This window comes from Somniosus microcephalus, chromosome 12, assembly GCF_052327205.1.
Source record: "Somniosus microcephalus isolate GS21.2 chromosome 12, FLI_Smic_1.0, whole genome shotgun sequence".
In the NCBI taxonomy this organism is placed as follows: domain Eukaryota; kingdom Metazoa; phylum Chordata; class Chondrichthyes; order Squaliformes; family Somniosidae; genus Somniosus; species Somniosus microcephalus.
This window is the reverse complement of record NC_140998.1, coordinates 61853218-61877014: the sequence shown is the minus strand read 5'-3', so window position 1 is coordinate 61877014 and position 23797 is coordinate 61853218. Positions and strand designations below refer to the sequence as shown.

General features: G+C 43.5%; 2 protein-coding genes across 5 annotated transcripts in view; both read right to left on the bottom strand.

Annotated features, from left to right (window-relative positions):
* Positions 1 to 3453: 3453 nt before the first annotated feature.
* On the bottom strand, positions 3454 to 6586 carry mgat2 (alpha-1,6-mannosyl-glycoprotein 2-beta-N-acetylglucosaminyltransferase). The gene has a single exon (XM_086002937.1). It carries the CDS (start codon positions 6189 to 6191, stop codon positions 4887 to 4889), a length of 1305 nt encoding a protein of 434 aa, XP_085859063.1. The 5' UTR covers positions 6192 to 6586; the 3' UTR covers positions 3454 to 4886.
* An 8141-nt stretch (positions 6587 to 14727) lies between these two features.
* The window catches only part of lrr1 (leucine rich repeat protein 1), a 29851-nt gene continuing 20781 nt past the window's right edge, over positions 14728 to 23797 (bottom strand). For all 4 annotated transcript variants that reach the window (XM_086002932.1, XM_086002933.1, XM_086002934.1 and 1 more), the window contains 2 exons: positions 17083 to 17810; positions 14728 to 15622 (listed from right to left, as the gene is read on the bottom strand). In XM_086002932.1, coding sequence (XP_085859058.1) covers positions 15370 to 15622; positions 17083 to 17810 — 981 coding nt within the window. In that variant the 3' untranslated portion in view covers positions 14728 to 15369. The remainder of the gene's footprint in view (positions 15623 to 17082; positions 17811 to 23797) is intronic.

Below are 23797 nucleotides of genomic sequence, written 5' to 3'. Positions count from 1 at the left end.
TACCTGTTTTTTCTGTTCTTCCATTATTCTGTCATCCATTTTTAAGCTTGGAGTGACTCAAGTAAATTTCTATCCTGGTTTTCAGCCAGTCAGAAAATTGAACATTATAGTCACATTATTGGAGTGACCAGGTCAAACCATGATGTGTTTTTGAAGCTGAAGTCTGAAGTGTGTTTTTGAAAGCCCAAAAGATGAAGTGCTTGGATTACCATCTATGCCCCACTTACAGCACCATCGCTCACTCCTGTCTTTGTTGGTTGCAAGTTATCAGGACAGCATATTCTGCATCAGAGATCCTGTTTCTCCTATTGAAAATAATTTCTGTACTTTTTGTCCTCTGAATTATACATTTGAGAATCATAATACTGTTAGTGTATATTGGAATTTTTTGAGGATGTAACTGGTAGAATAGATAAGGGAGAACCAGTGGATGTGGTGTTTTTGGACTTTCAGAAGGCTTTCGATAAGGTACTGACTTGGATAGAGAACTGGTTGGCAGACAGGAAGCAAAGAGTTGGAATAAACAGGTCTTTTTCTGAGTGGCAGGCAGTGACTAGTGGGGTACCGCAGGGATCGGTGCTAGGACCCCAGCTATTCACTATATATTAATGATCTAGATGAGGGAACTAGATGTAATATCTCCAAGCTTGCAGATGACACAAAGCTGGGTTGGGCGTGTGTGCTGTGAGGAGGATGCCGAGAAACTCCAGTGTGATTTGGACAGGCTGGGTGATATGGCAGATGCAGTATAATGTGGATAAATGCGAGGTTATCCACTTTGGTGGCAAAAACAGGAAGGCAGATTATTATCTGGACGGCAATAGATTGGGAGAAGGAGAAGAGCAACGAGACCTGGGTGTTCTTGTGCACCAGTCGCTGAAGGTAAGCATGCAGGTGCAGCAAGCGGTTAAGAAGGCAAATGGTATGTTGGCCTTCGTAGCGAGAGGGTTCGAGTACAAGAACAAGGATGTCTTGCTGCAGTTGTACAGGGCCTTGGTGAGACCACACCTTGAGTATTGTGTGCAGTTTTGGTCGCCTTATCTGAGGAAGGATGTTCTTGCCATGGAGGGAGTGCAGCGAAGATTCACCAGACTGATACTTGGGATGGCAGGAATGACATTTGAAGAGAGATTGGGTCGATTGGGCTTATATTCGCTGGAGTTTAGAAGAATGAGAGGGGATCTCATTGAAACTTATAAAATTCTAACAGGACTAGACAGACTAGATGCAGGAAGGATGTTCCTGATGGCGGGGGAGTCCAGAACCAGGCGTCACAGTCTAAAGATAAGAGGTAAGCCTTTTAGGACAGAGATGGAGGAGGAATTTCTTCACCCAGAGAGTGGTGAACCTGTGGAATTCTCTTCCACAGAAGGCAGTTGAGGCTAATTCATTAAATATATTCAAGAAGGAGTTAGATATATTTCTTAAGGCGAAAGGGATCAAAGGATATGGGGAGAAAGCAGGGTACTGAATTTGGATGATCAGCCATGATCTCATTAAATGGCGGAGCAGGCTTGAGGGGCCGAATGGACTACTCCTGCTCCGATCTTCTATGTTTCTATGTATTCATTGTAAAAATATTAAAGCTCTGCATCTTCAGTGAGCCACATAGACCAGGAACGTTCCAGGTTTAACCCTTGATCTAGGGTGGCAGAATGGATGCTACTATTGGCCTCAGCACCTCTGGGTCAGCAAGGAATGCTATCCATCTGTGGATCCTGGCGAGGACAGGATTGGGCATGGCTGCAATCCCTACATTTAAATAGCTACCAACAATTATTACTGGGACTTAAACATGAAGCCCTTGGGTAACCTGCACATGTGGAACCATATCCTAGCAAGAAATCAATGTCTCAGAGAAAAAGGCGAGGGGAGGAAATTAAAAAAAAAAAATTAAAACAGTAAATGAAAAAAACTGAATCTGCAATGGCATCCTATTAACTACATGTCAATTTCCTCTTCTCTCAAGGTGCTAACTCTAGCTAATTATGGCAGCCATCTGTTATTTTGTCCAAGTGGCCATTCTTCATGTGTGAGCCCAGACAGCGAGTGTTGGCAACTTATTAAATCACAAACGGCATCTTAGAAAAGTCCAAGCCCCTTTGCACGTGCTGTCCACACAAGCACCCCATTAGGAATGGGAATCTAGTGCATTTTTCCACACTGTAGGTCAGCAAGGAGTGAGCATAACTGAACACGACATGAGCGGTTGAATTTTGGACAAGTTGGAGCTTATGGAGAATGGAAGGCTAGTGAGAACATGAAAGAAATTCACCCTGAACGAGTGGCTGCAGAGCGGTTTGGAGTGGCAATGGATTGAAGATTGTGGCGGAGACCTAAAGGTGATGACTTTGGTCAGTTAGAGGAAGTTGGGACAATAGCACATTCAAGGACCTTAGCAAAGAAAAGGGAGGTTGGTGATGGGGTAATAATTTCTGGAGGATAGAGGAGTTGTGTGTTTAAAAAAAAGAATGGCTTTATGACAGCAGTTTTGAAAGGAGAGACAATGCCTGAGGAAGGTGGTAGCTGTAGAGGACCGATGAACCAGTGATAGGAGTTTTTTGAGGAATGAGGTGACTTTGGTGGTTTTGAAAAGGCGACAGACGATACTTGAGGAAAGGAAGCCATTAACAATGTTAGCTTCCGTGGAAGCCAGGAATTGAATGATAAGTGAATCACGCCAGCAGGAGGTCAATCTTGTGGTAGACATGAGCATGGGGAGGGCCTTGGGAGATGGAGGAAACTGAAGTGGCAGAGGATTGGAGATGAACAAGCCAAGGCCAGGTGGGGGGTGGGTGTAGGGTGAGCTGGAGGGGAGAAGAGGAGGGGGAAGGAACAAGCATAGACAGCTAAATGGATGGCCTTTATTTTAGAGACAAAGTTGTTCATGAGCTATTTGTATCTGGCTTTTGAGGTGAGGGTTGAGTTTTGCTGGGCCATTCCAGTGATATTACTGATGGAGAACGTCTTTGTGCTGCTCTATAGGAAACAATCGAGAAAACCATTAGGTGGTAGATTGGTATCTTGATTTCCCAAAGGTCTCATTTTGAACTGAAGTTATTGTCCCTACTGTTTCTTGTGCAGTCGCACTGGAACAAAGGTGCTCCCTATAGGCGATATCACTAGAATGGCATAGCAGCAAGGTTGAGCTCACTCAACGATCTCCATATGGGCAACAAAGTAGATGTTTCTATGAAAACATTAAATAGTCAGTCTATTATTTCTCTACATAGTATGAGTGAATACTTTAAACAAAAATTGTACTTCCCCATAACTTGCCCTCCACCCCTTAAAATGAATGAACGAACAATTTTTAAAGTTGCATTGGTGCAATTGGTAAATAGGGAAGAAAAGTGACAAGCATTTAAAAAGCAAAAGGTAATGTAATGTAGCTGCAGTTGAATTAAAGAAAATTCTAAGTAATGTTTTAAACCATGTTGAGAATACAATATCTTTTGCATTTCACAAAATTTTGCTTTCTTGTTCCTTTTATTTGAGGTGGCTGTACACTGAAATACAAAAAAAAAAAAGTTACAACCAAGGCATTTGCTTTTAAACAGAGGACAGTTTCAGGGGAGTAACAGGATCTCAAACTGCCATGAGGCAACATCTGTTAAGTCACCGGAACCCTATTAATTCCAACTACTGGGAAAAAATAGACATGCTGGTTTTCTGGATGCTATTACCAACATTTGACTGAAAACATTGCATTGTTGTCTCACTTAGTTACAGATTTGTGCTTTAAGGAAAGAACTGAACAGTGTTGTCACTAAGATTTCAACATGGTGTATTGGTGAGTGGGTGAAATTTTCACACAGCCACACTCTGGGTGTTTATCCTTTACTACAAATTCATCAAACATAATGGTGGGCCGATGAAATTTTCATACTAATTCCACCTAAACTTTGAAAAACACCCAGCACTGTAATTGTAGATTTTGCTCTTTCATATCTGGGTATTTTATGGAGAGCATTTTGAGCTAAATAACACCAAGTATTTCTAGTTGCAGGCTCGTCATTGGTGGCAGAAGCAACTTGGTGATAAATTTAGGAGAATCACACTGGTATACCACACATTAAGGCGTATTACCAAAGGGATTTCTCATAGTACCGATACACTGAAAGAGCAGAGTGACAACACTGAGCTAAACAAGGCTCATCTGTAAATAAAACTGAACAATGAAAACAGAACTTTAAAAACTACACCCACAACATAAAATGAGCACCTTTGGCTTCTTTGTCTTCTTACAGCTGCATACACCATTTTCTCCTCTTCACTCACCAGATCATAAAGTCAATGATGAGAATGGTAAATCTTGCTACAAGGGCTTATTTTTTTTAAAAAGCAAAAAAATTTGCATTTTCTTTCCTGCCGCTCTTCTTGTAAAGGCATCAACTCAAGGTGGGGTACAGGTCCATAGGCACCAGCAGCCCTCCAGCACCTTATTCTTCAAGTGCAGGCCTCGACGGTGAGTGCCAACAGGCTATATTCAATTGTGGGCAGCATATAGCCAAGCTGATCTTGTCCTCACCAAACATTGTCAAAATTAATTTTCCAGCATGGTCACTGGATAGTGATCAGGAATGGGAACAATGGCTGATTTTTCCTCTCCCTAACCCAGAGGATACTGAAATCAATTGCAGCACCCCTACTGCAACCCTGGCTGAGATCAGCTAACTCAACACAGACCAAGTCAAACCTGGGGCCTCCCTAGTCTGTAAAGCTCAATATCACACCTTATGGTGTATTTGCTAACTGAGCCATCAGGGCAGCCATTTATTTTTAATCTTGAAAGTCAAGGATTGTATCCGATTGTTATGCGTTTCTATAACAGGAGAAAACTAAACTATTAAAAATATGATCTGGCACGAAAATTTATCACATAATTACTGGAGCCGGCGGTAACTTGTACAAAGTTCATGGTCCCGAATATCTCCCCAACCTCCATTCTTCACATGTGGAGTGATTGGAGCCAATGGATACATTCTACTTATGGTCATGGTTTCTGGAAACAAGTGCTGTACGTTGCTACTTAAAATTCTGTCAATTTTAGAAATTTCAACAGATGGCATGCAAGCTTTCTTGTGATGCATACCACAATCACCAGCATGGAAAATACGAGGAGCTTCGCAAACCATAACTTTCCAATACCGAGGCAGACAGGATACCGTTAAATACTGTAAGGTCCAGTCCCAGTTGTAGTCATCATATTCACAAAAAGTATCTGTGCACTCTATCATTTTCTGATATGTCTCTCTAGTCATTGCTATGCCCATGTTGTGTTCTGTTGATCGCCAGGTTTTCACTTCCACCTTATTTGTTTTATCTGTGAAATCACTGACACGTGCATACGAACCAAGGGACAATAAGTCACAGTCAGGACAACTTTCAGTCTTCAGGCTCCACATACTTTTCAAGACATGATAGAAATCAGGTGACAAGTAGTGGTCCTCCTCAATGAAGAGCATTAAACCCTTATATTCTTCCAAAACTTTTACCCTTTCCCAAACAAAATGCAACTTCCACCACCAGTGATGTTTGGTTTGACAGAATTTGGCTTCCCTATAATGGCCGAATGAATCTGGATATTCAGCATTGATACAGCCCAATTTGAAAGCATTTGCTTTGCTTATGTCACGTGGGCAGTCTTTAGGATCATGTCCTGGGAATTCGTTGGGATACAACTGAATACTGAATGGAAAAAATATCTGCAACACTTGACAAAAATCGATGCTGGCTACGATGTGATTGATCTGCGGAGACCAGAAGTCGTGGCTGAATATCAACAAGACGTTTTCTATTCCTTTGGCTTTTCTGAGCGAATTCACGAGTATCTGCAGGTATTCTGGCCTGTTGTGCACTTGAATCACCACCACCACATCGTTGGGGGGACGTGTCCTTACCGTTTCCTGGTTTCTGACAGTCTGGTCAAAGTTCAGCTGGTAAACGACCCCGCGGTAAACCAGAGTCAGGTTGTCGACCTCTGGCCTGTCAAACCTGCTCAGCTGAGACTCGTTGGAAACTTTCCGGATCGCGTTGCCGTTGCCAGCTCGCACCGACCTCGAAGTTTCATCGTCCCTCGGAAAGGCTTCGTTTTTTCTGGGCTTTCCGCCGGTCCAGAAGGCAAAGGCAGCGACCAGCATGATGAGCGCCAGGAGGAAGATTTTCCTCTTGTAGATGCGGAACCTCATGTTCAGCGGCGAGGAAGCGGGGCCCCCCTTTCACTGAAACTGGGCAAAAGAGGGGGCGACAATAAAAAGAGAGAAAAATGCGGAAGTCCCGATTAAGAAGGGCGGGGTGGGAGGGAATAAACTTCCAATTAAAAACGGCGGCTATTAAAGCCGCAGATCCGCCACTTGAATGCCAGACACGCCGCGATCGCACACTCGACCATCGCCGCTCCCCCGCAACAACTGACAGCAGGCCGAGGTGTCCGGATAAGGCGCCGTGCAGCAATTCTCCACCCGCCACAAGCCCGGCAGTCCCCCTTCCTCCTCCCAACAATAGATGCCGGAAGGAAATCTGAAAGCAGCACGGCGACTGAGTGGAGGATATCCGTTAGCGGAGCAGCGGCGGTCGGCTCCGCCCCCCCCACCCATTTAAACCGAGGCCGACACGCCCTCCGCTAACGGCTCGCCCGCCGATTGGTGCGTTGCCCGATTATTTGAGCTCGTGCTTTGACCCCCCCTCAGGCTCATTCTGTATGGTCGGCCCAACTGTCCATCAGCGCCCGCCCCGCCTCTCATTGATGCGCAGCGCCTCGTGACCGAGCCGCTGACCTTTAACCTCAACCGCTCCACAGATCACAGGCGGCAGAAGTAATATTGTGGCCGCCTTCTGCTCGCTGCACTTATTATAAGGGGCCGGCTATTTTTGGGGCCGTCTGCTTGTACTAACTTATTGACTGTAACAAAAGCAAAATGCTGCAGGTGCTGGAGATCTCAAATACCTGCTTTCCATTTCCTGCTTTTTTCCACTTCTGACGAAAGGTAATCGACCCGAAACGTTAAATCTTTTCCTCTCTCCCCGGATGCTGCCCTGGCCTGCTGAGTTTTTCCAGCGTTTTCTGTTGTTATTTCGGATTTCCAGCATCCGCAGTATTTTGCCATGGTAGAAACTGAAAATGTTGGAAATACTCAGCAGCATCTGTGGAGAGCGAAATGTCATCGACCTGAAACGTTAACTCTGTTTCTCCGCACTTGCTCTCCGACCGGCTGACTATTTCCAGCATTTTCTATGTTTTTATGTTGTAACTTATTTGCTGTTGGGTGATTAGGTATCTCGGTCTTATGTGCAAGAAAGAGGAGTGAATTTTCCCTCCTTCTGGAGGAAGGTTGTTGGGCTCAGAAGAAAGCACAACAGAAATAGAAATGCTGAAAACACACAATAGATGTGTCAGTCCCATAAATAGAAAAAAAATGTCTTTGCCAAAATGGTGTCCTGATGCAGGGTCTACACCCGATTCATTATCCTGGGGAGGGTAGCCTATTTTTCTTTACTGATCTAGTTCTGTTAAAATTTTTCCTGCATATGCAATTTTTTTCTCCTTTTCTAATTTCCCTGCCTTTTTTCTTGTCTGGGTTAGGGTTTCCCAAACCTTTTCACTGTCTTTGGTATTTACACTTTCCTTTTTTTGTCTTCTTTACCTCACAGATCATCTAATAGTTACCTGTTTTTTTATTAATTTGCAGGTTGTAAGATTTGGATCACAGGTCACACACAGATTACCCAAAGGTCTTAGGAGTCATATGTCGCTTTATTAAGGAGCGGCAGTTTAAGTTAAGTACAACACGCAATCAAGATAGACATGGCAGACATACAACCATGACAAGCAGCTGGTTTCGGTCCCGATCGTGTCCAATTACAGTTTTACTCAATATCAAGTGAAACTGACAGTAAATGAGATACTTATGTATGAGCTGCACAATTATGTGGCACAATTCAGGTATGACATTCCCCTGTTGACTGAGGTCTTCAGTGAGCTTGTGATGTGACTGAACTCCTCCCTAAAGTATTTTTATGTTTTGGAGCAAAACAACTCAAGAATAGATATTGAAATTGACACCATAGCAGACGATTCACACTGGTGGGATATTGGGCTTAATATATCAGCACACCCTTAGGTTCCTATTATTTCACACGCTCTGGTAGTTCTTTAACTTGTAATGATAGTGTATTTGATATATGTAACCCATGTAGTAAGACTTTGATGCATAAGCCAATTACTCAAGCCTATGACTAACAAATTAATTGAGCACACTGAAAGAAGATCCGAAGCAACGTAGAGGAGACCCCAGACAGGGCAAGATAGAACAGAGGGTACCCCAGGCGGGGCAGAATTGGAACACCAGAACAGTGAATTGAACCTGTGTGAGGGGTTGGAGATTGCTCCTCCCCCCTCAAAGGGGTGGACTGTAAGAAAGCTGGAAATCTTCATTTGAGTCTCCCTACTAACTCCCAAATTGAGAGAGCAATAAGAACTAGCTCGATTAGTCAAGAGGCGATCGTGAGAAGTCAATAAAGATATTTCATTTTAAAAAGTGGGAAATTGGAAGAAATTGGGAATTAAAAGAAATAATGGCTTTATAAAACAAATAAGCTCATCTGAGCTTAGCAGCCAGGATAAGCTGCTGATACAGAAAAATTCCAATCACGCCAGATAGGGAGTTGTACAAAGAGCTAAGGTCATTGCAAGGTCATAACACAAAACAGGCCTTTGCGTGGGCTGATAAGGGGTTGAGTAAGGAACCTTATGATAAACAAGCTGGCTCGGAGAACGTGCAAGATGTCCAAACAAGGGATAAGCGGAGGTATGATCTCATGGGGTTTGTCATAGGTATCTATTCCCCTGTAATTGGACAATTGAATGGGTAACAAATGATTGACGCAAGGTATCCACCGGTCAACTGAAATATATATAAGGTATATAAACGGGCAGCCAAAAGGAAAAAACAGGCAGAGGAAGAGCTTCCCTGGGGAGGCAGAAAGGGGGGATAGCTTCCCCAGGGTGGATGCATGCTAGCTTCGGCTTAACACCCTGGTCAAGTATAACCTCCGAGGTGGATTCCATGCTAGCTTCAGCACAACACCTCCACCAGCTTGGGAGATGACGAAAGAGGAAGGAGACCGCTGCCGCAGGGATCCGAGACCGTTCTGCCTCCACGTCGGTCGGCCCAGCCGTCCATTCCGGGGCCAGTAAACTGTTCCCATCTGTTACGGTTTGAATGTCTACTATGTCTATCCTGATTGCATGCTGTACTTAACTTAAACTGCCAATCCTTAATAAAGTGACCTATGACTCCTAAGGCCCTTTGAGTAATCTGTGCGTGACCTGTGATCCAAATCTTACAAGGTAATTTAACTCAATTAACTTCCTTCCTATGATTGGAGTATCTCTTGGTTCTTTTCACCAAGCTCCCCTTTTTCCAACACTATTAAAATGATTATCAGAACTGAAAACTCAAAGATAAAGAGTTACACCTGAAATGTTAAGATTCTTTACAGATGCAGTCAGATTTGTAGTGCATTTTCTGTTTTTGCTGTTGCTTTGCCAGATTTCAAAGTTTATAGAAGGAACAAAAATTAGTTTTAATATCCTGTACTGATACAAAAGCTTCACGTACCAGTGTCAACCCTTTACACACAATTTCCGCTGAGGATAAGAATAGTGTCATCTGGGACTTTGTCCCTTGTTGACATTTAAATACAGATATCAGATACTGAAGTGCAGCTGCAGCAATGCTTGTGTTCCTTTCAATAATTGTGAAATCTGGTTTCAGCACTGGTATATTGAAACACAGTTGAAGCAAGCTCTAGCTTGCCTGTTGGCACCTCAATACAAATTCTCTAATTCTCCTTATGCTCTCAGGAAACAAAGTTAATTTAATGAGACACTTTTGTTGCTGTTGTCTTTGCTCAATATGCTACCTAATATATGAAGAAAATTACAATTGGGATGATTATTAGCCATTCCCTTTGGGTGGTTCTAGCCATGGTAGATTAATTTTGGTGGTCTGGATTAGCAATAAATTGCCATTTTATCCAGTTAATTAATTTTTATTCTCGGATGTGAGAGTCGCTGGCAAGGCTGGCTTTTACCCCCATCTCAAGTTGCACTGTGGTGGTGATGGTGGGCCTTCTTGGACTGCTGCAGACTATGTGGTGATGGTGCTCCCAAAATACTGTGTGGTAGGGAGTTCCAGAATTTTGACCCAGTGACAATGAGGCAACAGCAATATGTCCAAGTAAGTATGGTGTGTGTGATTTGAAGGGGAACACAGAGGTGATATTGTTTCCATGCACCTGCTGCCCTTTGTCTATGTAAGTAGTGGAGATCGGCAGTTTGGGAGATGCTGCTGAAGAAGCCATGGCAAGTAGCTGTAGTGGAACCTGTAGATAGTAAACACTGCTGACAACAGTTCCCTGGTAGTGAAATGGGGGGGGGGGGGTGGGGTGATGTTTAGATGCCGATCAAGTGGACATCTTTGTCCAGGATGGTGTCAAGTTTCTCGAGTGGTGTTGTAGTTGCACCCATCTAAGCAAGTAGAGCTTATTCCATCATCCACCTGACTTGTGCTGTTTAGGTGGTGGACTTTGGGTAATCAAGACGTGAGCCATGTATCACAGAATACCCACATGGCTAGTCCAGTTGAGTTTATGGTCATTGGCGACCCCCAGTTGCTTTTATACATTGACTGATGATTATCCCTTCCAGTTTAAGACGACGCTTCAAAATAATTTCTAACCGATAGGGCAATAAAGACGTGATTCAGTTACAAGCATTAAAGTTGGTGTCTGTCATGTCTTCTATTAAAATGCCCTATGTAAACACATCCTACATAGGTGTGCATGTTAAATGTGTCCACACCAACCAGTTATGTTTACAAATACTTTGCCTGAAACACATGTATATAAAGCTCCAATAGGATTTTCTCTGGCCATTGATGGCACGACACAGCAATCTCCCTTTACTTTCAAGCTTCTGCCATCTTTTCTGCTGTGCCAGTTAACAAATTCCGAGGCGGGAGAGAAGAATTTTACATGTTAGATACACAAATATTAAATATGCTCCAATACATTTTTTACAAAATAATTTCCCCACCGTTGGGCCCGCTCCCACCGCGCTGTTGAACTGTTCTTCCACCCTTGCTCAGTAACGTGGCAGTGAGAGGTCAGAGAGAAGAATTTCAAAACAACCTTTCACTGGAATTTCCTCTACTTTATCTATGCTGGTTAATAATTTTTTCCATTACATTTTTGGTCACCCATCGGGCATGATTGCCCGCTCACCGGTCCCGTGTGTCTGCCCCCACTTAGACTGACTGTGAAATATCTTGCATCGTCAGTGAATCCAAGGAATCTTAGAGAAAATGGGCCAAAAATGAATCATGAGCACCAGAAAGGTGAGCCAATTCTAAAATAATATTCATAAATTCAATACTGAACTCAGGCAAGGTAATTATCCAAAACATAATTCATTATTAGGCTCAGTGAGGTAATTCTTAGATATATGGCGGTACCACTGGTTGTCCCTTACATTGAGACACATAATTCCCTTTAACTTACCTAATTGTATGTACTTAACTTACTTATGTATGTATAACTTACCTGTTGGGCCGTTGCCCCTTTAAGAGGCGACCTAACACGCTGACGTCATGCATCACGTGACGCACGCGCGCCGGCCTGACTCGGTCTTCCAAGACGGCCGCCGGCACAGCCTGGCCTACTGCGACTTCGGCCGCATCGGCCAGCCGACGGGAGCGACGCGATCTTCCGCCCCCGCGGCAAGCACCGGCACAGCCCGGCCTTGCGACCTCGGCCTCAACGGCCAGTCTCCGTACCGGGAGACGCGCTGACGCAACGACGCGGTCATGCGACGCCACAAGCGAGGGCAAACGCGGCGACGATCACGTGACGTCCAAAGCGCGGGAACACACAGCAGAGCGTGATGACGTCATCACGCTCCCCACAGGACTGTGAACTCATTCCTCGTGGAGTCCCCGCTGGGACAAGACCTACACCACCGTGCTCCTACAGTCAGCCATCTTACCTGATGTAATTAGTCTGTTCTTGTAAATAAATAACTTGTTAATAGTTCGTCGAAGTCAAACTCTCTTATTTAGTGGCGATCTACACAAACCACTACATTGGTGACCCTACGACGTGAGTACGGGAGTACATCAATTCCAACGTTACATTGGTGATCCTACAACGTGAGTACTGGAGCTCATCAATTCCAAAGCTACAATTGGTGAACCCGTATCCGTGAACGATTTTCACGGTAGCAACGCGCAGCCTGACCCTCGTCTTCCCAAAAGACGACCAACGCACAACCGACGAACCACGGAACAGCAACCGCCTAACACCGATTCCACCAAAAGCGACCCCGTCCTTGCGAACGTCTTCGCAACGGAAGCGCAGCTTGGAGGTGAGCCCCTTTTTCCACGAACCATTTCAAAGTTAGAGCACGACCAACGGCAACCTTCATCCACCAGCGCTACAATTGGTGGGTTTGTGAACGTCTTTCACAAACGAAACACGCTATGGAAGCATCAGCCGTTCTGCTGTCGCTACCGCAATCCAGGGAGGCACGGTCTCCCTCGTGCTTTATGCAGGTAGAAGCCCTGTTCGCCGAGAACATCGATGCGGCACAGACCACGCACGTGCTCACGGTCTCCGTATTCGACTCTTCTACCGCCACACGGATCGTCCGCCTCTACATCCAAAGCAACAGCAAGTATACATCTCTCCAAGCGCGGGGTACAGCATGTTCGGGCCCACAAGATCGGAGCGCGCCCCGCGGGGATACCACGAGGACTCACCCCCGCAAAACACGAGGACGCACTCCTCGCGCACGAGGACCCATCCCTCGCGAACCACGAGGACCCATCCCTCGCGAACCCATCCCTCGAACACCGACGACGACTCCTCCGCCGCCGACGCACCAGCCCTTCAGCCTGCTGGTTGTGTTACCTACTACACGATTCGGCGTGAACAAAAAGCGTGCCGCCCTCCTGGTTGTTTCTCCTAAATTTACAACAGTTACAAGTGTTGCCGCCCTCCAGGCAGAGTTAACCCCTCCTGAAAGCAACAACAACCTGGACCGTTGCCGCCCTTTCTCCAGTTTTCCCTTTTAACAAATGCAAATGTCTATTGAAGCTGTATACAGCGAGGACGGGTCCAACGGGCATCCTGCGGCCGCAATCAACACGTGGAAGTTGCTCTGATCACAGATCAACACAGCAACTTTTCACCCTCCGTTCTGTTCATGTCGTAGCACTATGGCACGCACTGTTCCGTGCGTTCCAGCCTCCTGAAGGTTTCGCTCACCAGCCAACGGAGACATCGCCCGCGTCCGCCCAACCTGCCCGTCACTGACAAGGCCTGCTGTTTCGCACGTCTCCACGGTCCTTCGCCTGACGGGTACGTTTTATTCGCCACGACGCGTGTAAGGATCCGCTCACGAGCAGCATCTTCATACCTCGCCTACCAAGTCGAGACAGCACGACCGCCGTGACCACCAGCTCGTCAGACCATCTCAACCTTGGACTTTCGTTAAAGCGAATTCTGGGGGGGCCTATGTGGCGGTACCACTGGTTGTCCCTTACATTGAGACACATAATTCCCTTTAACTTACCTAACTGTATGTACTTAACTTACTTATGTATGTATAACTTACCTGTTGGGCCGTTGCCCCTTTAAGAGGCGACCTAACGCGCTGACGTCATGCATCACGTGACGCACGCGCGCCGGCCCGACTAGGTCTTCCAAGACGGCCGCCGGCACAGCCCGGCCTCGCGACCTCGGCCTCAACGGCTAGCCTCCGTACCGGGAGACGTGCTGACGCAACGACGTGGCGACGCGACTTCCAAAGCGCGGGAACACACAGCAGAGCGTGATGACGTCATCACGCTCCCCACAGGACTGCGAACTCATTCCTCGTGGAATCCCCGCTGGGACAAGACCTACACCACCGTGCTCCTAGTCAGCCATCTTACCTGATGTAATTAGTCTGTTCTTGTAAATAAATAACTTAATAGTTCGTCGAAGTCAAACTCTCTTATTTAGTGGCGATCTACACAAACCACTACATATCCATCGTTCTGCAGGCCCTGGTCCAGTTATTCCCCTCCCCCCCCATACCAATCAACCCCGTGTCACCTGACAAGACCAAGTGTAGTAAACTCGTGTGCAGCACCGTGGGAGATCAACTAATAAGTGAATAAAATTGGTAAAACAAAGCATCAGTGGTCTCAGAACAATAAACACCGACTGAAGCATGGAAACACTGTCCTGTGTGGCAGATGGAATTTGTCACAAATACATTGATGTTTTTGACAGGAAGTAGTGCCTCAGGTATGTAACTTGTGGTTGAAAAGCTCACATCTAGGAACTGTGAGGAGTTGACAGCGTTGATGGCCAAACAAGTCATTCTATTGGTCAAGTGCAGAGAAGCGCTGATTCACGCAAGATCACAATCATAGTTTAACCACAAGTGCTGCTCGAACTGGAAAGTACAGAATGTTTGATGTCTTGAAACTAGATCTACCAACGCCACTGAGTAAATTCTCAACACATCTAAACTGCAAGAAGCAACACATTTTCCTCTTATAGAAAATCATTTTTGGTGCTGAAACAGGATTGCAAAAATAATTAAAATGTAAAAATTTCCAAGAATTATAACTCGTCTTAATATTGGTCTGTCTGGTGTAATTTTAGTGGACAACGCCAAATTAAGTTAATTTTTATTAAATATAAATGAAAATGCACATACACGGGAACAAATTTCTTATACATTACAGTCTTGTCAATAAAAAAAGACAACTGTATACTTCAGGTTTAAACGCTGCTGTAGGAAAGACCCAGTGATCTATATACAATTAATAATGTTGTGCTCCTTTATATAAACTTGTTATTATGCGTGACTTAATCTATACACAGTCTCAAAGTCCACTTAAATTTTATTCGTAAAAAAGTATTGGTTTCAAACACGAATACAAGTTTTCCTGTCAAACAGGCTTAATAAAAGTGTCCCAAGATTACAAAATATAGTACCCAAACTGCTGAACGTCATTTCAACTCGAGACTTAAAACGTAAACCTTTTCAAGTTTAAAGTTTTCTCCCAGCAAGACTGCAATACCCACTTGCTGATTTGGAGTCCAAATAGTTTTTAGTGGTGTTCTTAAAATGTACATTTTGTTGAACTTCACTCACCACAGGAGTATGCACCAATGCTGGATATGTTGGATAAGCAGCCATCAAGTACATTGAGGCTTTTGCTCATCTCTTAAATTAATACAAATTCCTAAAATGAATACATTTGGGAAATATTCTGCAACCTACCATTTAGTTACAGTATTTCGCACTCATCATCTGTTGCGTTGTTGATATTTGTCAAGGAACTCCGAGTAACAAGTTAACGAACAGAAGTAACTGAGAATTGGGGCCTCAGTGCCACCCATGTTGTCCACAAGGACCACAGTATGGGAAACCTGGTGCAAGTTCAGATTTACAACCACTTGAATGAAAGAGTTCAGGCAAGGTCTTCTGCAAAGGCATATTTTAGTCAAATCCAGATCTCGACACAGGTGAGCTGGAAGGATATGTGGTCCATAAGCAATTCTTTACAAGAAAAAAAATGCAATTAGTTAAAAAGGTAAAACATTAAAAGAGCTTAAGCACCATACAAGATGCAAATTAACCAAGTCTCAAACAACACAATGCATCCAAAACCATAACTGGACTCCATTCCAGGCCATTTAGCTGCTGGGTATAAATCGACAGTGCAGTGAATAAGTCACAAAGTTGGCTTATTCTGAGCTTCCACATATTGTTACACATTTACATAACCGGATGCAGAGTGCTGCTGAGTTAGCAAGCTACTGAAGCAACATATCATAGTGTCATTTTTGTTTTCTATTTTTTTTTAATATACAAAAAAATATTTTTAGGCAGCTCAGTACCATTTGAATGTCAGATTCCCAATCCAAGTCATGGGTTTGAATCCAAGCTTTCCCCAACATTCAAATTCACCTAACCTCATATCAGCCTCATTAATTTGTTGCCACATCCACCTAGAAACCAACAATTCTCAATGTAAAAATGCACTTCCAGTTTGACAGAGCCGACTAAATGCCTGACCTTGGGAGCTTCAACAGCTCGATTGGTCAATGGCATCACAAGGAAGATCCCAGGTCTAGGATGTGTTAACTGATCTCAGCTAGGGTGACATTGCAGACAATCTGTTTGGAGACCCTTGGGCTAAGGCTGATGGAAAGGATGGGTTGGAGGGGGTGTGTGAAAAATCAACCAGACTTCACAAATCCCAATTGCTGCCTAGTGACTTCTGCTGGAAAGTATACATGTGTAAACATCAGTGAGGACAGAAATATGGTCAGCTCAGTGCCCTCCCATAGTCGAAGGTCAAATAACCTGCTGACAATTGCTGTCCAGCCAATTGGACAGGTATTGGAAATCTGCTGACATCTTTGAAACTATACCTAAAATATATGAGTCAGCACCTACCGGATGGAGGGTATTGTCGGAGATATTTGGGAGCAATAGTAGTGCAGGTTATTCTTCCAAGCTGGAGGGGCTTTAAAAAACTTTAAAAATAGTACAATAATCAATTTTGCTCTGGATTTTTAAGTAAAATGATTGTTAATTTTTATTCATTGAGCACCTTCCACAGACATGGGTTTTTGGTGCTTATATTCTTATAAGCTTAAAATTGCCAGTTAAAAATAACTCTTCTCTCAAAGTAATTATGTGTTTAGAATCAACATCGTAGATTGCAGAAGTAACAGAATACTGTGAATCATTTGGCTACAATTCAACAGGAGAGCGCAGCTCAAAAACAATCACATTTATATCTGTAGTTTGATGCTCTCCCTGTGCTGAAATACTGATAATCTTTGTGTATCCATCCAGTATTTGGCTTAGAAGGGAAACACATTTGTATTGTGGTCAGCTCTTATTAAATCTGCAGACTTGAAACCAAGCGATGCTGCTGCTAGGCTAATGGGCTGACCCATTATTAAATGCTGCATCTATTTTATTTATTTTTTGTTAAAGTCCCTTACCTGTAATTTATCGTTGCTCTTGCTGCAGTCTCTAACAGGGTCATTGGAATCTGCAGCTGAATTGTCGGAGCCAGAGGATTAGGCTGTTCAAAAAGGTTTCCAAATAGATCCACATTCTCAAGGCACAACCTCTGGAAATCACATGGAAGATAAGGCAATTTGTTGCGTGCTGCCGAGAGGAAGCGCAGTTTAGTTAGCTGTCCAATCTTGTAAGGAAGCTGGAGTAACTCATTGTCATCAAGTTTTAGATGAATGAGTTCTTGTAGTTGACAGAACTGAACAGGCAGAGCACGCAATCTGTTGTGGCTCAAATCCAAAAACTGCAGTGATTTCTGCAATGTGGAGCTACACAATGCAACACTGAATGTCTCCAAGTGGTTATTGTGCAAAACAAGCTCAGACAGACAAGCAAGATCCCCGATGGTAGCTGGAAGTTTGCGTATGTGATTATTGCTAAGATCCAGCTTCCGTAGTTTTCGAAGGCAAAGCATACGCATATCCACACGTGCTAGTTTACAGTAGGACACCTGTAGAAATTCGAGAGAGTAAGGGAAGTTTGTGGTGAGAGGATAATCCTTTCGAGATGTGATTACCATTTTGGCTTTTGGCTTTTCAACCTCAGAGGTCTTAGCTGGAGCCAGGTTGGACAATGGTATAGTATCTATTTCACTACCTCGGTGAGCCAGCCTTAAAGCAGAAAGGAAGTTCTTCAAATTATTGACATCTGCCTGTTAACAGAAAACATATTTCAGCACATTATGAAATACCAGTTAATGATTTACATTGCATTGTTATACATAACGTATTACCTTAGATTTTTTTGTTAGGCATTTCTGTTTTACCATACTGAGCTGTGCTGTACCAGATAATTATTCTCCCAGAAAATACAACAGACCCTCACTGTAACATTGCTGACAAGAGTCTATCATTTGGGTCTCCCTTATTAGAAAACAAAGCTACGGCCAACCTTTAAGACAACCCTTGCTAGAACTTACTCTTTTACAGAAGCACATTTTTACAGAAAGTGTCAGCTAGAGCAGAATATTTCAACCCTTTCTCATTAGAAGTAACATCAAACACATCCAAGTCACAAAAAATGTCAACCACAGCTATTAACACAGGATCAAATGTTCTGTACAATTACATGAAGACAATTAAACTGTAACCTTTACATTCACACTATTTAAGAGCAGAATTACTGGTGATCTGTTTAGTATGCATCCTGCTTTAAATCTACTTTAAGCACTACTGTAAAGTGGTAGGTATTTATTCAGTGGAACATGTGTTGAAACAAAAGCTGAATTTAGCCTATGGCACAATAGTATTTGAACGGTAATAAGATTAGAAGTAAGCAGTTTATTTGTGACCACCATGTTTTGAAACATTCAGTTATTTCCTCAAGACAAAGTGCACTGCAATAATGGAAATTAACAGCATAGAAACACTTGACATGTATTTTCAGAGTTGTATCTCTGTTATTGTTGCACAGAGATATTTTTAGATTTTACAACCCAAGTACTATTCCCCCTGGATTTTCTCCATTCTTCTCTTGAAGGTGGTAATTCATGCTGTGGTATGATTCAATGGTTGCAGATAGCCTTCCAGTAACTCGCCTAAGTGGCCATTCTTCATAGATCATGAGTTTAAAAAGGCAATTTGACTGCCTATGCCCAATCTTGGCCATACATACAACTAGGTAGAAATCATGAGTAAGGACATTGGCTGATTTTTGCCTCCCTCACCCAGAGTGTAGTGGAGGTTTATCGAGCATATCCACTTCTCCTTTTTGAAGATTAAGCTATTAATCAGGTTTAAACCTACTGTGTTTTGCTTAGTCCTTATCAACACAACACATAAAAAATGTTTAATCCCCATTGATATCTGATCCCCATTGTTATACACTGTGCATCATCCATCATCACATATAGACACCCATTACCATTATATGGTATGTTTAATCCTCATTCACATATCCCAGATTTTCATGACCTAAAACTTCCGCCCTTCCAAATATAAATAGGCTGGATAAGAAATCCCTACCCATTACTGTAAGACTAACATTTATATAATGCCTTATCACATCTCTCCAGTGACCCAAAACGCTTCATATACAATGAATTACTATGATTTACAATGACCGTTGTTACGTAGACAAATGCACAGCCATTTTTGACCCAGAAAAATTTCACAAACAGCAATTAAATGCATGACCAACTAATCTGCTTTTTGGTAGTGTTAGTTGAGGAAGGTAGGTTGGCCAGGATATTGAGAAAAACTCCTGCTCTTCAAATAGTGCCACAGTATCTTTAATAGGACGAATGAGGAGACACAATATAAACTAAATGGTACAATTTTAAAAGGGGTGCAGGAACTGAGAGGCCTGGGGGTGTACGTACACAAGTCTTTGAAGGTGGCAGGACGAGTTGAGAAGACTGTTAAAAAGGCATACGAGATTCTTGGCTTTATAAATAGAAGCATAGAGTCCAAAGCAATGAAGTTATGCTAAACCTTTATAAAATACTGGTTAGGCCCCAGCTGGAACATTGAGGTCAATTCTGGGCACCAGGATGGATGTCAAGGCCTTAGAGAAGGTGCAGCGGAGATTCACTAGATTGGTACCAGGGATGAAAGATAGGTGGAGAGACTGGAGAAACTGGGATTCTTCTCCTTGGAGCAGAGAGGGTTAAGGGGTGATTTGATAGAGGAGTTCTAAATCTTGAAGGGTTTTGATAGAGTAAATAAGGAGAAACTGTTTCCAGTGTCAGTAACCAGAGACACAGATTTAAGGTAATTGGCAAAAGAACCAGAGGTGACATGAAGAAAAATGCAGTAAGTTGAAATAATATGTAATGCACTGCCTGAGGGGCTGGTGGAAGCAGATTCAATAATAATTTTCAAAAGGGAATTGGATAAATACTTGGAGGAAAAATTTGCTGGGCAATGTGGAAAAGAGTAGGGGAGTGGGACTAATGGATAGCTTTGTCAAAGAGCTAGCACAGGCACGATGGACCAAATGGCCTCCTGCGCTGTATCATTCTATGAGTCTATGCTATCCACCTGAATCAGATCAAGAAGATGGGATCTTAGTTTAACATCTCATCTGAAAGATGACACACTTCAGCACTCCCCAATATATGGCTACTTATGTGAGGTCCATTAACAGATTTATCTCCACCGAACGCTCAAACTTGGCATCCTATTAATGATTTAGGTATATCTCATCCATGAGCATATTGGCCCTTCCTTAAGATATTTTCAGATGAAACTACAGAGCATTGCCCATTTTTAATTTGGTTTAACCCAATTTTGAACAATTACATATAAGTGACAGCACAGAATAATTAAGATGAAGCATAAAGAGAAATGACAATAAAACACCACTCTTTGTCCCAGTCATGGGATATGTTATGAACCTTAATGGACCTTCACTTATAGGATCCAAAGACAGATGTCAGATCCTTACACCAAAAGCCAGAAGTTGGCAAATGATACAAGGTTCAAGACTATCAGCCATCTTCTAACGAGGATAATAAGGCTCTGTAGCAATTACCGTATCATAGAGTTAGAGTCATAACGGCACAGAAGGAGGCCATTTGGCCCATCGAGTCCGTGCCGGCTCTCTGTGGAGCGATCCTGTCAGTCTCATTCCCCTGCTCTATCCCCGTAGCCCTGCAAGTTTATTTTCCTCATGTGCCTATCCAGTCTCCCCTCGAGAACATTTGTGTCGCCCCTCTTCCACCACTTCCGTCGGCAGCGAGTTCCAGGTCCTCACCACTCTGCGTAAAAAAGATTTCCTTCGCATCCCCCCTGTATCTCTTGCCCAAAACCTTAAATCGGTGTCCCCGAGTCCTTGTACCATCAACTAGTGGGAACAGCCTTTCCCCATCTAGCCTATCCAAACCCGTCATAATCTGTACACCTCTTATCAAATCACCCCTCAACATCCTTTGCTCGAATGAAAACAAATCCAGCTTCTCCAACCTGTCCTTGTAGCCAAGATCTCCCATCCCTGGAACCATTCTGGTAAATCTCCTCTGCACCCTCTCAAGGGCCTTCACATCCTTCCTAAAGTGTGGCGACCAGAACTGGATGCAATACTCCAGTTGTGGCCTAACCAGCGCTTTATAAAGGTTCAGCATAACTTCTCTACTTTTGTACTCAATACCTCTATTTAGGAAACCCAAGATCCCATATGCTTTGCTAACCACTCTCAATGTGTCGTGCCACCTTCAGGGACCTATGCACATCAACTCCCAGGTCCCTCTGTCCCTGCACACTCTTTAAAACTGTGCCATTAAGTGTATATTGCCTCTCCCTGTTCCTTCTGCTAAAATGCATCACCTCACACTTCTCTATTAAAATTCCATCTGCCACTTGTCTGCCCATTCTGCTAGCCTTTCTATGTCCTGTTGCAGTTGATTGGTATCATCCTCACTGTTTGCCACACCAAGTTTGGTGTCATCGGCAAATTTAGAAATTCTACTCTGTATTCAAATATCCAAGTCATCATTTATATATAAATCACAAAAAGCAGTGGCCCCAGCACTGACCCGTGGGGAACACCACTGTCTACCATCCTCCAGTCTGAAAACAGCCATTTACCACAACTCGCTGTTTTCTATCCAATAGCCAATTCCTTATCCAAGCTGCCACTGATCCACCTATTCCATGAGCCTCAATTTTGTTAACCAGCCTTCTATGTGGTACTTTGTCAAACGTCTTCCTAAAATCCATGTACAAAACATCCATTGCATTCCCTTCATCAATCCTCCCTGTTACTTTGTCAAAAAATTCAATTAGATTAGTCAAACACGTTCTGCCTTTTGCAAATCTGTGTTGGCTCTCCTTAATTAGCTTAAATCTCTCCAAGTGCCCTTTAATTTTTTCCTCAATTATTGTTTCTAAAACTTTATCCACCACTGATGTTAAACTGACCGGCCTGTAGTTACTGGGATTGTCCTTGCATCCTTTGAACAACTGTCACATTTGCCACTTTCCAATACTCAGGCACCTCTCCCTCATCTAGGGAAGATTGGAAAATTATGGCAAGCCCTTCCGCTATCTCCTCCCCCAATTCCCTTAGCAACCTGGGATGCAAGCCATCTGGACCAGACGACTTGTCCACTCTATACATACCCAGCCTTTCTAGTACATCCTGTCTATCAATTTTCACCCCTTCCATTGCTTCTACCTTTTCCACTTCTACCGATCTTTTGTCAGCATCCACCTCCTTAGTAAACACCAATACAAAGTACTCATTCAGTATTCTAGCCTTGCCCTGCGCCTCTAAGCATATATCACCTTCTTTGTCCCTAATAGGCTCCACCCCGCCTCTTACTACCCGCTTACTGTTTACATGCCGGTAGAAGATTTTTGGGTTCCCTTTTATGTTAACCGCCATTCTACTCTCATATTCTCTCTTTGCCGATCTTATTTTCATCTTCACTTCACCCCTCAACTTATTGTATTTGGCCTGGTTCGCCCTTGAAGAATTCACCTGACATGCATCATACACCCTCTTTTTTGTTTCATCATCTTCTCGATCTCCCTCATCATCCAAGGAGCCCTTGCTTTGGTTCCCTTACCCTTCCCTCTTGTTGGAATGTACCTAGCCTGTACTTGGAACATCTCCTCCTTAAAGATCACCCATTGTTCCGTTACAGTTTTTCCTGTCAGTCTTTGGTTCCATTTTACCCTGGCTAGATCCTTTCGCATCCCATTGAAGTTAGCCCTATTCCAGTTTGGAAGTTCCACTCTAGATTGTTCCTTGCTCCTCTCCATTGCTAATCAAAATCTTATGATACGATGATCACTTGCACCCAAGTGTTCTCCCACAGACACTTGGTCGACCTGGCCCACCTCATTCCCCAGCACCAGATCCAACAATGCCTCCTTCCTAGTTGAGCCAAGAACATACTGGTCAAGGAAAGTTTCCTGAACACGTTTCTGAAATTCATTCCCCTCCTTCCCCTTTACCCTAGCATTATCCCAATCGATATTTGCCACCCCACCTCCCTTTTTTCCTTCCCTATCTTTTCTGAACACCTTGTACCCTTGAATATTAAGTGCCCAGTCCTCACTGCTTTTAAGCCACGTTTCCGTTATTGCCACCCGCTAATTGTGCTTGTAGCTCACCAACCTTATTCACCACACTTTGTGCATTTACGTACATGCATTCTAAACCCATTTTTGACTTTTTCGTAATCTTTCTTAGTCTGCTCCTCTAATATGGCACTACTTCCACCTCTAATACTACTTTCTTCTCCAGTACTATCCAACACACTCACTCTTAGGCACCTTACTCCTCCATTCTACTCCTATATGCTGGTGCCCATCCCCCGCCAAGCTAGTTTAAACCCTCCCCAACAGCACTAGCAAACCTCCCCGCTGTAATTAAGTTTTTTTTTTTTTTTTTTAAATAGTGTTATATTACCTGTTGAGACAAAAGCTTAGACATTACTGTCGGTGATATTACCAGACAAATGCTCATCACATTTATGCAACATTCTGCAGTCTGCTATTTTAATAGAGATGTTAATCCATTTAACATTGGACTATTTTTATCTGTCAACATGCACTGGAAAGATAGTTATACACTGAGTGAACTCTAGAGTCAGCTGGCAATGCTCTTCCCTATGAATCAGGAAGTTCTGGGTTCAAACCTGACACCAGGCACAAAGCAGATAATCTATGCTGACATTCCAGTGGGATACTG

What these genes read in the sequence shown, in the direction of transcription:
- mgat2 (XM_086002937.1), bottom strand. Translation starts at nt 6,191, where the DNA reads ATGAGGTTCCGCATCTACAAGAGGAAAATCTTCCTCCTGGCGCTCATC.